This window comes from Rhinoderma darwinii, chromosome 6 (genome assembly GCF_050947455.1).
Source record: "Rhinoderma darwinii isolate aRhiDar2 chromosome 6, aRhiDar2.hap1, whole genome shotgun sequence".
NCBI classification, from domain to species: domain Eukaryota; kingdom Metazoa; phylum Chordata; class Amphibia; order Anura; family Rhinodermatidae; genus Rhinoderma; species Rhinoderma darwinii.
In genome coordinates, this window is record NC_134692.1 from 141,483,923 (window position 1) to 141,497,310 (window position 13,388).

Consider the following 13,388-nt stretch of genomic DNA (forward strand, 5'->3'; position numbering starts at 1 on the left):
ACAGGCGCCCGACATACCCCATTAACACAACGGACCTCAGTATAATTGAATGGGATCCGTCAAGCGCTGCTGGTATCTGACGTGTGGTGGATTTGGCGATGCTTTATGGTTTCCGTTATAAAAATATTTTCAAAAGAAGAGAAACTGACGCAGTATTATGTTTATATAAGTAGGAGAATGGCAGAAAACACATAATAACATAGTTACAACCTTAGAACAAATAAGCCTGGAGCCGGGATAGTAACCAAAAAGCCCTAAAGGATTGCCACTAGATGACTGGATCACCAGGAATAACCACTGGATCACCAGAGATGATCAGTTGATCACCTCGATTCGATTTTACACACTTACATTCTTTCTTCCGCTATTTTCATCGTGCTGAAATCTTTGATACATTTAATGTTTTTCTAGAATAATAATCAAATAATAATGAAGAATGAAACGTCCGTTAAATATTTTTACATTTTGCCATTTTCTGAAGAGACGAAGAATAACCCATTAATTTCCACTTTTTTTTTCTTGATATATGTGGTCGGAGTACTCGTCAATTCTTCCATAATCGCAGTCATATGTCTGGAAGTTCAATTACATAAACCAATGTATCTCTTTATCTGTAATCTGTCCATTGTAGACATATTTTATACCTCGGTCACGGTCCCTAAATTACTGCACATGTTATTGTCCGGAAATTATATTGTTTCCTTCTCACAATGTTATACTCAGTTGTACTTTTTCATAGTTGTGGCATCTGCAGAGGATATTCTCCTGTTCATTATGGCTTATGATCGATATGTTGCTATCTGCATCCCTTTATATTATCATCGTATCTTGAGTCGGAGAAATTGCACTCTGATAACTTTTGGGATTTGGGCATCTGCCGTGTTAAACGCGTTACTATATATTATATCAGCTTTAAATATGTCCTCCTGTCACTCCAACATCATCCACCAGTTCTTCTGTGATATTAAGTCACTAACAAAGATCAATTGTACAACCACGCGAATGTTTTTTGTAGTAACCGGGATAGTGATTTTGTTATTTGGCTTTGTTCCGTCTATGTTCACTTTTGTTTCTTATTTTAAAATTTTTTCAGTCATCTTCAAGATGAAGTCAAAAGAAAGTAGAAGAAAGGCCTTCTCCACCTGCTCGTCCCACGTCACCGTCATGTCTGTTTATTATGGGTCAGGCTTAACAGGATATCTGATACCAGCTTATTCGGATGTTCTCGATTTTGTTTTTTATGTAGTATATGCAACTATCACCCCGATGATAAATCCTCTCATCTACAGTCTACAGAATTCTAATGTACAATTGGCATTGCTGGGGTTAGTGAAGAGAGTTTTTTTTTTTTTTTTTTCAGAGAAACTCTTTTAAGAAATAGTGATTCATGAGGAATTAAATCAAACAATCTATCGGAAAGTTGCAGAATTCTTCTTGGTACAATGACTAAAGGGTTATTGCCAATTTAGACATTTATAGCATAGCCACAGGATGTGCCATAAATGTCTGATAGACACGGTTCCCTCTCCCCTCCCTTTCCATTCATTATCTGCCTGGATGTCATAGCCACTTCATTAGGTGGCACAGGGTTGGGGTAACCTCATTCTTGATATAGATGTGGGTCCCAGAGATGGGACCCACATCTATCAGATGGATATCCCGCGGATATGTGCCATGAATGTCTGCATTGGGAATAGCTGGTGGGTATCCTTAACTAGTCCCACCGATCCCCCTTCATTTCCTCTTCATGCTCTTGACTTGCTGCTCTTCCCATCACCCCCCCGGATGAGCAGGACTGTGGGACTGTGCAGTGCAGATCTTGGCACAAAATTCAGACAGATAATTCTCCCCCACAAGTGCTTTTTGGAAATATGTGGTTCACAAATTAACTATAGATTTGTATACACCCAGGAGCATAGCTGTGGTGGGGGCTACTGAGTGCTGGGAGCCTAGGGGGGTAGGACTTGGACAGGGTATTTAGATACAGGGCTAGGGCAGCCCTAGGTGAAAGGAAAAACTAGATACAGCTCTGATATACCTGAGCCCTCAGCGAACTCCCTCTATAAAGCTAATTACTATAACATTTGCCAGGTTCAGGATGACTTGACCATCAAAATGAATGTTCTACCAAGTTACTATATTTAAATAATATCCTACCGATAGAGGTACGCTTAGTGAATTACATGTGCTTTACTGTAAGTTGCAAAAATTTGTGTGGTGAAATATATGAAGCAGGTTCCCAAGAGCCATTCTTTCACAAATTTAATTGGTCCTTTAGCAGGCTTCCAGCTCCATAAGTGTACAGGGCATGGCGCTAAATGGTTAACGACAAGTAATTTTAACCTAATTTATAATAATTTTAAAAAAACTTACCCCCCTTTAAAGGGCTTTATTAAATTTTGTCCTGGTAGGTCTCCTTTAAAGATGTTGGACCAGATTCTTTCAATCCTACCACAATACAGTTTAGTTAACCAGCACAGTGTCTATGGGGTTAATATAATATTTCCTTATAGTAAATGTCAGGGAAAAAGGTTTACAGAAAATATCTGTATGCACGGAGCATGTAGGAAAGGAATTTTAACAAAAACATCAGTTAAAAGTTGTTTTTTTTATTGCCTGTGGAAGGTTTTAATGGCCACAAGCCATCAAGAGTAACAGTAGTGCAGTTCTAAAAAGCACCACTAGCTCACCAGACAGTTCTTTACTGGGATTGGGGGGATTTGTTTATTCCTAGATAGGTTTCTATAGGAAAACACAAACTCCCCATAAAACTTGCTCTGAAACTCTGTTCACATCTATGTCGGCGGTTTACTTTGTAGGATTCATCACAGATTCCATCAGATTTGACAAGAAGAAATGCAGCTATTTTGCCACTGATTCCCACCAAAATCTGCAGTGGATTTTTTCCTCCACGTCTGGAGTCGTCTGTTAATCAATCATTTGCTTGTTTTTGCTATTTATGCAGCACCAACATGTACCTCAATGTTGTACCCAGATTATGTAACTCACACCAGTCCTGGTCTCTATTGTGAGTCACAGTCTTATGTCTCTCTCTAAATATCTGACAAAATGTAAGTATTATGGTCCTTATTTGTTCATAGTTAAATAATATTCAGTGTAGGATATTCACAAGGTATAACACCAGGTGTGTATCAGACATGTTATAGTTTTAAATGCATTGTTCCAAAAATAAGTCTCTCTTCACATCTGCGCTTGGAGTACTGTTGGGGTTTCTGTAGTTTTTGTGGGCAGTGCTATGTGATACAAAAATACTGAAACCCCAACGTCCACCCAATGCTCCGCTCTTTCACAGTTAGGCTCTGTTCACATCTGCATCATGATTTCTGTAATAAAGGGACACAATGAATCCTACTGGCTTACAATGGGGAGCATGCAGCGCCATTTTTCCTGTCAGATTTGAGGAAATCTGTAATGGAGCCCCTGAGGCAGATGTGAACATAGCCTTACTAATATTTCCACCGTATCTTAGGCTTTCTGTGGCATTCAAAACTCAAAGCAGATCATGGGAATGGAATGTCTACATACTCTAGAGATGCCGACTAACCACAAGACAGCAGAACTAGGCTACACCTATTGCAATCCCCTTTCCCAGGGGCTAACAGTGTCTCCTGGTATTCAGTTATCCCCAGTATTTATAGTAGGGCCGAATTGTGAGCCAACCCGACTGTCAAAAGAAAGGAAAATATGGATCAAGTATCACAATACTGTCAGGAAACAGGAATTCAAGAAGCTGAAACTATCGGATTGAAGATGGGAATGGTAACAAGATATTGATGTTAGTCATATGATGAGAACAAAAGGATGATGGGTGACCCTAACTTCAGTTTTCTCTATATTTATCCCTAGCTTTATCCCTAAGCACAGACAATAACACCAGATACCATTAACCCTCACTGTACCAAACACTGTGCTTCATTTTCAGACACTGTCTCTAACACAACATTAGGATAACACTAGGAACCAGAGGCAATTAAAACCAAATTAAATAGATCCAAAACCCTATGAAACCAGGCAAAGCAGAACACAGAACAATTGAGACAGGATAAAACTGAACATCTAAACAAGACCAAACACTAAAGCAAACAAGGACTGAGGAAATACAAGACACAGCTGGAAAAACACAAGACTACAGGGAAACACAAGCAAACACACATATGTGGGCACCTATGCACCATAATAGGGCTCCACATGGGGCTTTTACTGTACCTCTGTATGCTTATGATTTCAAACAGAGGCAAATAGTGGGTTTTTTTCATGACATATTCCGTACTAATCTGCAGAAATAAAATAAGTGAATGCTCCATTGGATGCATTGCTATTCTAGGGAAACAATGCCCTTAAAACCAGGGGCGGATTATAATGAGGGCAATCTGGGCAGGGGCCTGAGGCTGGAATGGGGCCCAGTTCACCCTGGTTCTCCCACACTGGCTGTTAAAATTACAGCCGGTTCAGAGAAACGAGGTGATGCGGGACCTCTCACACAATTGTATCCACGTCCTTAGGATGCGGATACAATTGCTTACTTTAGCACTGGTGAGACAGGGAACTATCCGTTTCCTTCCTCCCATTCGGCGCTTTACTAGTGACTCAGTCGGTGCAATGACGTCATCATGCCGACTGCGCCATTTCGTAGGATGACGTATTCTGGCCTCTGACCAGTCCTGCATTGTCGGAGGACGATGCAGGAACGGGGACAGGTGAGAATGTGGGTTTTTTTCTGAGCAGTGTTGGGGGCAATATCTACAGGGGGCATTATCTACAGGGTGTATTGTAACTGGCGCTATCTACAGGGGACTTTATGACTGGCACTATCTACAAGGGGTGTTATCTACAGAGGGCATTGTAATGGGCACTATCTACATGGGGCATTTTGACTGGCCCCATCTACAAGGGGCATTAAGTACAGAGTGCATTGTAACTGGCGCTATCCACAGGGGCCATTATCTACAGAGGGCATTATGACTGGCACTATCTACAGGGGGCATTGTGACTGGCGCTATCTAAAGGGGGCATTGTGACTGGCACCATCTACAGGGGGCATTATCTACAGAGCGCATTGTAACTGGTACTATCTACAGGGGGCATTGTGACTGGCGCTATCTACAGGGGGTATTGTTAGTGTGTGGTGTTTTACTTTACAGTGTTTGACACAATTTAATTCACGGGCACAGTGTATAATACTATTATATTCAGGGGTGTAGTGTATAGTATTATTATATTCAGGGGTGCAGTGTATGGTAGTTTTATATTCAGGGGCACAGTGTATAATACTATTATATTCAGGGGCACAGTGTACGATACTATTATATTCAGGGGCACAGTGTATGATACTATTATATTTAGAACGAAGCATAGAGTGTGGCATAATTAGAAGTTTATCTTCATTTATAGGTGTGGAAATGTTGGAAAAGTGAGGAGCCGAAGACATCTGAGCTGCAAACTGTAGAAATGGGCCGTGCCCGGGAGAAGTCATCATAGAGGTCTGGACCGAATAAAGAAGAAAAGAGAAAAAGAACGAAAAAGAATCTGAGACATCACCTGTGAGTCACTCAATGTAAATGTTTATTCTCCCTGTAACTTATCAGTACTGTAGTCACTGTATGATCTGCAGTGAGATGATGGATGGTAGCATTCTTTTTTGTTAAACAGCAACTCCCAGCATATCCTAACCATTGTTCAGACTATACTTAGAGCTGTCATTTTATGTCATACAAATTTATACGGCAGGGGTTAAACTGAATTTGTAAATGATCTCTATACTGAACTGTATTTGTTCTGGTGCTGTATTTATGTACTGAGCTCAGTTCTGGTGCGGTATATATGTACTGAGCTTGGTTCTGGTGCTGTATTGATGTACTGAGCTTGGTTCTGGTTCTGTATTTATGTACTGTGCTTGTTCTGGTGCTGTATATATGTACTGAGCCTGTTTCTAGTGCTGTATTTATGTATTGAGCTTGGTTCTGCTGCTGTATAAATTTATTGAGCTTGGTTCTTGCGCTGTATTTATGTGCTGAGTGTAACGTCCGTGGTCGCTGACCAGAAACTCCTTCCATCCAGTCGACGCCCATCTCTCAAGAGATGTCTGCACATACGGCCGTCCTGCTCCACAGTGACCACCAGGGTGTGCTCACAAGCTCAGTCCAGACTTAAGAAGCCAGAGTGCACGCATGTTGGAGATTGAGCTAATTGCTATAAGAAGGTCCCAGCGCCATCCTCCCACGCCTGAGCGTTGTTGTCGTATTCCAAGTTTGTCTTGCAAATGGTCCCCTAGTGTTTCCTTCTCCCAGTGTTCCCTGTTCCTGCATCATGTAACCTGTATCCTGATCTAGTGCCGTGCTGAGCTGTAGCCGTGCTGTGCTGTAAACTACGCCTGTCCTGCTTCTCCACGCCTGACGTCGACCTGCTGCCTAGTTCCTGCCAAGCCTGCCTTGCTACTGTCCGAGCTGGCACAGATACCCTATATGAACTATAGACTCTGACCTGCGCCCTCTTGGCCAGCTGCCATACTGCCAAGGCGGTATGGCCCAGTAGGTTCACGAACCCTACGTGACACTGAGCGCGGTTCTGGATTTATGTATCTGTACTGAGCTTGATTCCGGTGCTGTATATATGTACTAAGCTTTGTTCTGGTGCTATATATATATATGTACTGAGCTTTGTTCTGGCACTGTATTTATGTACTGAGCTTTGTTCTGGTGCTGTATATATGTACTGATCTTAATTCTGGGGCTGTACCCAGCTCAGTTCATATATATATATATATATATATATATATATATATACAAATATACAGAACCATGCTCAGTACATAAATACATCACCTGAACAAAGCTTGGCTCTTGGGCTATATATGTAATGAGCGTGGTTCTGGGTCTGTATATTTGTGTTCAGCTTTGTTCTGGTGATGTATTTATGTACTGAGCATGGTTCTGGGTCTGTATATTTGTACTTAGCTTGGTTCTGGGGCTGCATATATTTACCATATCTTAAGGTAAAAGTAGATGTTAAATCTACTTTCACCTTAAAGAGGCTCTGTCACCAGATTTTGCAACCCCTATCTGCTATTGCAGCAGATCGGCGCTGCAATGTAGATTACAGTAACGTTTTTATTTTTAAAAAACGAGCATTTTTGGCCAAGTTATGACCATTTTTGTATTTATGCAAATGAGGCTTGCAAAAGTCCAAGTGGGCATGTTTAAAGTAAAAGTCCAACTGGGCGTGTATTATGTGCGTACATCGGGGCGTGTTTACTACTTTTACTAGCTGGGCGTTCTGATGAGAAGTATCATCCACTTCTCTTCAGAACGCCCAGCTTCTGGCAGTGCAGACACTGCGTGTTCTCGAGAGATCACGCTGTGACATCACTCACAGGTCCTGCATCGTGTCGGACGAGCGAGGACACATCGGCACCAGAGGCTACAGTTGATTCTGCAGCAGCATCGGCGTTTGCAGTTAAGTCGATGTGGCCGACACGATGCAGGACCTGGGGCAGGAAGTGAGTGACGTCACAGTGTGATCTCTCGAGAACACGCTGTGTGTCTGCACTGCCAGAAGCTGGGCGTTCTGAAGAGAAGTGGATGATACTTCTCGTCAGAACGCCCAGCTAGTAAAAGTTGTAAAAACGCCCCGATGTACGCACATAATACACGCCCACTTGGACTTTTACTTTAAACACGCCCACTTGGACTTTTGCAAGCCTCATTTGCATAAATACAAAAATGGTCATAGCTTGGCCAAAAATGCTCGTTTTTTAAAAATAAAAACGTTACTGTAATCTACATTGCAGCGCCGATCACATGCAATAGCAGATAGGGGTTGCAAAATCTGGTGACAGAGCCTCTTTAAGAGAAGGTAAATATATACAGTAAAAACTAAACACAAAAAACCACGGAGGAATCTCAGTTTTTCCCAATTCACCCATTATATGATGCTTTAAATGGTGCCAATAAAAACTACAACTCCTCCTGCAAAAAAATAATCCTTCACACACCACTCCATTCATGTAAACATAAAAAATTTATAAAGCTCCTGACCTCTATAGGGTTTTAAAGTATTCTGCTTTTTCTCTTCTGTATGGCTCATCCTGCTTTTACAGCAAATTCAAAACTGTGGCTGACTAAACAGAAATCTGCAAATATATACGGTACAGCGTCTATATTGTTCTGTCTTCAGAGTTGGGGGGGGGGCAGACTTGAAAAAGTGGCGGGGCCAATGGTACCCTTTATCGGCCACTGCTTAGAGCACTTATGTTCTGCTCTGTGCATGAGACACAAATTTGAGAGTCCATTTACAAAAAGCTCTTTATGGACTGTAAAACAAAATCTTAGAAGTTAGATCTTAGTAAAATATTATGTCAAGACCCAAGAGACATGAATTCTGTTATGTGATCATTATTTTTTTCCCCTCATGGGTAATTTATTGTCTATAATCATCAGGCCGTATTATCCCAGCACACTATAAATCTTCTACACAGCTCCTTTTACCTCCAGTAAAGAATTTTATATGAGAAATATCCTTGTGTTACTGTACTGGTAAGTCAACCAGATATTGAAATTTTTATTGCTAATTACATTTTTAGAAACTTTTATACTTCATGGGTCAGATAATTAATTTCTTACTGAAAATAAAAATTCTAGTAATAAATCATTTATATTAAACGTTTAGCAAATATTAATACAGAGTATTAGAATTTCGGTATTATTTGTATTTTTAAAACTATATTTTAACTATAAAGCAAACATTTTATATATACACAGCAGCCTCTCATGTCTGCAGTAATGTGTTCTTAGGATATTGTCCTAATTATAAAAATGTAATTAAATTAAATCTACGCTGAAAACTGAGGAAGTTTTAGTTGTTGGTTTTTTGCCTATGACTGTGCAGAGATTTTGAGCTGAAAGCTTCCCAAATGGATAGAGAAAGGATATCAGCCGAGCTGAAAAGGGAATTTCAGGGGAATAATTGTAACATCACGCTCAAATTCATCTTTACTCTCTACTGAATAAGAAACAAAAGATTTAATTTTGCCACTCATTAGAAACACTTTTGGTATTTGGTAATATTGTTGAGCTAGATAAGCCCAAATATATCATTTTATTAAAGAAAACTCAAACGATATAAATTTGTGTTTCTATAAAAAAAATTATAATAAATTGTATTGACTACAAGACTTATATTTTTGCTGAACACAAAAGTATGCATTAAAGGGGTTCTCTAGGACTTCAAAATGAATGGCTTATTCTCAGAATAGGCGATCAATATGAGATCGTGAGTGTTGTGACTGTGCCTGGTATTACAGCTTAGGAATAAAAAGGGATAAAAGGGTTTAAACACGATTAGTTACTCTGAGACTCTCTGTGATGATCCTTAGGGCAAAATGCAAAGGCTCTTTTTGTGTAACAGAGTTTTATTACATAAAAAGTAACTGCAGTGCACAAGATTACGCGTTTCGAGCCCGAACTGGGCTCTTCATCAGATACAAACACTTTCAAACAACTCACGCTGATCTAATAGTGTATCTTATAAAAAACAGATCTGTAATTCACCTACTGCCAAAATGTAGTTCTGAAAGTGTTTGTATCTGATTAAGAGCCCAACAGGCTCGAAACGCGTAATATTGTGCACTGCGTTAACTTTTTGTTTGATAAATTTTTTTTACACACAAAGCACAAATGAGCCTTTGCATTTTTTCCCTGAGGATCAGCGCCACAGTGAACCTCAGAGTAACTACTAGTTTTTAAACCTATTTATTCCTACTCAATTACCGGCTCTCTTCGGGAGACCTGGGAATGACTTGAAGCTGACAGTTTCATGGATGTAATACATTGACCATAACAATACTATAACAGTGCTGAGTAGTTGTGCCTCACTGTGCAAATAAAAAAGGTGAGCAAAACGGCAATACTCCCCCCGAACAGTCTAAGGTCCCCACAAATGAAACGCTTCACTCTCTTTTTTCTCCCTATGTAGTGAAAGAGTATTACGGCTTATTCAAGCTAATAGGACTAAGCTACAATGGCAGGCACAAAGGTCCTGCAGAACTCCTTTAAAAACATTGTACTTGTTCAAATGAGGCACATGGCTGAGTATTATTATCCAATGTGTCTTAGTTAAAAAAATGTAAATAAATTTTACTTACTGTAGTTAAAAACTTTATGTCAGAATTATGGTCTCATGACAAACAGTAACATATTTCCAAGAGCCAAACGCAATTTTACCTTGATGTAAATTCCAGTAACTCATAATAACATAAATAATTTTCTCTTGTCATCTCAATAAACCCTAAAAAGTGTAATATCTACATATACAATTATGGTTTGTCTATGTACACATTTGCACTGCCAGATCTGTCGCACTACAGATACCACAGGCGTCCGACATACCTCATTAACTTATATTAGAGTTCGCTAGAGTCAGATTTGACAGAAAAAAATATTGTTGCATGCAGCACTATTCTTCCTTTCAAAATGACCAAAACCATGAGGTAACACAATGGACCTTATTATAATTCAATATGGTCCTTCGAAAAAATATTTTTTCATAAGAAGAGAAACGGATGCATTATTATGTTTATTTAAAGAGGCTCTGTCACCAGATTTTGCAACCCCTATCTGCTATTGCAGCAGATAGGCGCTGCAATGTAGATTACAGTAACGTTTTTATTTTTAAAAAACGAGCATTTTTGGCCAAGTTATGACCATTTTTGTAGTTATGCAAATGAGGCTTGCAAAAGTCCAAGTGGGTGTGTTTAAAAGTAAAAGTCCAAGTGGGCGTGTATTATGTGCGTACATCGGGGCGTGTTTACTACTTTCACTTGCTGGGCGCTCTGAAGAGAAGTAACATCCTCTTCTCTTCAGAACGCCCAGCTTCTGACAGTGCAGATCTGTGACGTCACTCACAGGTCCTGCATCGTGACGGCCACATCGGCACCAGAGGCTACAGTTGATTCTGCAGCAGCATCAGCGTTTGCAGGTAAGATCGACTTACCTGCAAACGCTGATGCTGCTGCAGAATCAACTGTAGCCGATTTAGAACCCTAGTAAAAATAGGCCTGGAGCCGGGATAGTAACCAAAAAGTGCTAAAGGATTGCCACTAGATAACTGGATCACCGGGAATAAGCACTGGATTACCAGGGACGACCAGTTGATCACCTCAATTTGATTTTGCACACTTATTTTCTCTCTTCCTCTATTTTTATTGTGCTGAAATCTTTGATACATTTCATGTTTTTTTTCTAGAATAATAATCATATAATAATGAATAATGAGACGTCCGTTAAATATTTTTACATTTTGCCATTTTCTGAAGAGACGAGGAATAACCCATTAATTCCTACTTTTTTTTTCTTGATGTATTTGGTCGGAGTACTCGTCAATTCTTCCATAATCGCAGTCATATGTCTAGAAGTTCAATTACATAAACCAATGTATCTCTTTATCTGCAATCTGTCCATTGTAGACATATTTTATACCTCGGTCACTGTCCCCAAATTACTGCACATGTTATTGTCCGGAAATTATATTGTTTCCTTCTCACAATGTTATACTCAGTTGTACTTTTTCATAGTTGTGGCATCTGCAGAGGAGATTCTACTGTTCGTTATGGCTTATGATCGATATGTTGCTATCTGCATCCCCTTACATTATCATCGTATCTTGAGTCGGAAAAATTGCACCCTGATAACTTTTGGGATTTGGGCATCTGCCGTGTTAAACGCGTTACTATATATGATATCAGCTTTATATATGTCCTCCTGTCACTCCAACATCATCCACCAGTTCTTCTGTGATATTAAGTCACTAACAAAGATCACTTGTACAAGCACAAAAATGTTTTTTGTAGTAACCGGGATAGAGATGTTGTTACTCGCCTTTATTCCATTGATATGCACTTTTATTTCTTATGTTGAAATTTTTTCCGTCATCTTCCAAATGAAGTCAAAAGAAAGTAGAAGAAAGGCCTTCTCCACCTGCTCATCCCACGTCACCGTCATGTCTGTTTATTATGGGACATGCTTAGCAGGATATCTGATACCAGCTTATTCAGATGTTCTGGATCTCGTTTTCAATGTAGTATATTCAACTATCACCCCCATGATAAATCCTCTCATCTACAGTCTACAGAATTCTAATGTACAATCAGCATTGCTGGGGTTAGTGCAGGGATTTCTTTATTTTTTCAGAAATCTCCCGCATTGAAAAATGGTGATTCATGAGGAATTAAAACCCAAAAAAATTTATGAAAATGTTGTAGAACTCTTCTTGAAACAATGATTAAAGCGCTATTCCCAACTTCTCAACGTGTCTGATAGATACATGTCCCTAACCCTTACCAATCCATTCATTATCTGCCTGGATGCCCTGGCTGCTTCATCAGGTGGAACAGGGTTGAGGTAACACCATTCTTGACATAGGTGCGGGTTCCAGAGATGGGACCCACATCTATCAGACATTCAGGGCATATCCATCCCGCGGATATTTGTACATAGTTAAATAATATTCAATGTAGGATATTTACAAAACAGATCATGGATATGGAATGTCTACATACTGTAAAGAACCTGACTAACCACAAGACAGCAGAACTAGACTTCAACTATAGCAATCCCCTTTCCCAGGAACAAACAGTGTCTTCTGGTGTACAGTTATTCCCAGTACTTACAGTAGGGCTGAATTGTGAGCCAACCGGACTGCTGAAGGAAAGGAAAATATGGAGCATGTATCAAAATACTAGCAGGCAAAAGGAATACAAAAAGTTGTAACTCACGGATTGAAGAAAGGGATGGTAATAAAATAATTATTTCAGACAGATGATAGGAATAAAAGAATAGTGGGTGACCCTATCTCTAGATCTCTCTATATTTATCCCTGGATCTATCCCTAACAGTGTGCCTAATTTGCAGACATTGTTCCTAACACAACAACAGGAAAACGCTAGGAACCAGACGCAAAGAAAACCAAACTAAACAGATCCAAAACCTAATGAAACCAGAAAAAGAGGAACAGAGAAAACTTGAGACAGGATAAAACTGAACAAATAACCCAAACCAAACACTAAAGCAAAGAAGGACTGAGGAAATACAAGACAGAGCTGGAAAAACACAAGACTACAGAGGAGCACAAGCAAACACACATATGTGGGCACCTATGCATGATAATAGGGATCTACATGGGGCCTCTACTGCACCTCCGTATGCTTATGATTTCGAACAGAGGCAAATATTTTTTATTTCGTTACGCATTCCGTACTAATCAATAGAAATAAAACCAGGGCATGCTCCATCCGATGCATTGCTATTCTAGGAGAACAATGCTCTTAGAACACTTAGTGCAGCAGATCGAAAATGTATCATGCTTACTTCCCTTCT

General features: G+C 39.8%; 1 protein-coding gene across 1 annotated transcript; it reads left to right on the forward strand.

Moving 5' to 3' along the window:
* Positions 1–429: 429 nt before the first annotated feature.
* Positions 430–13,047, forward strand: LOC142656678 (olfactory receptor 1G1-like). Its single transcript, XM_075831604.1, has 2 exons — positions 430–1,325; positions 12,948–13,047. The coding sequence occupies exons 1-2, from the start codon at positions 430–432 to the stop codon at positions 13,045–13,047; spliced, it is 996 nt and encodes a 331-aa protein (XP_075687719.1).
* The last annotated feature ends 341 nt before the right edge of the window (positions 13,048–13,388 follow it).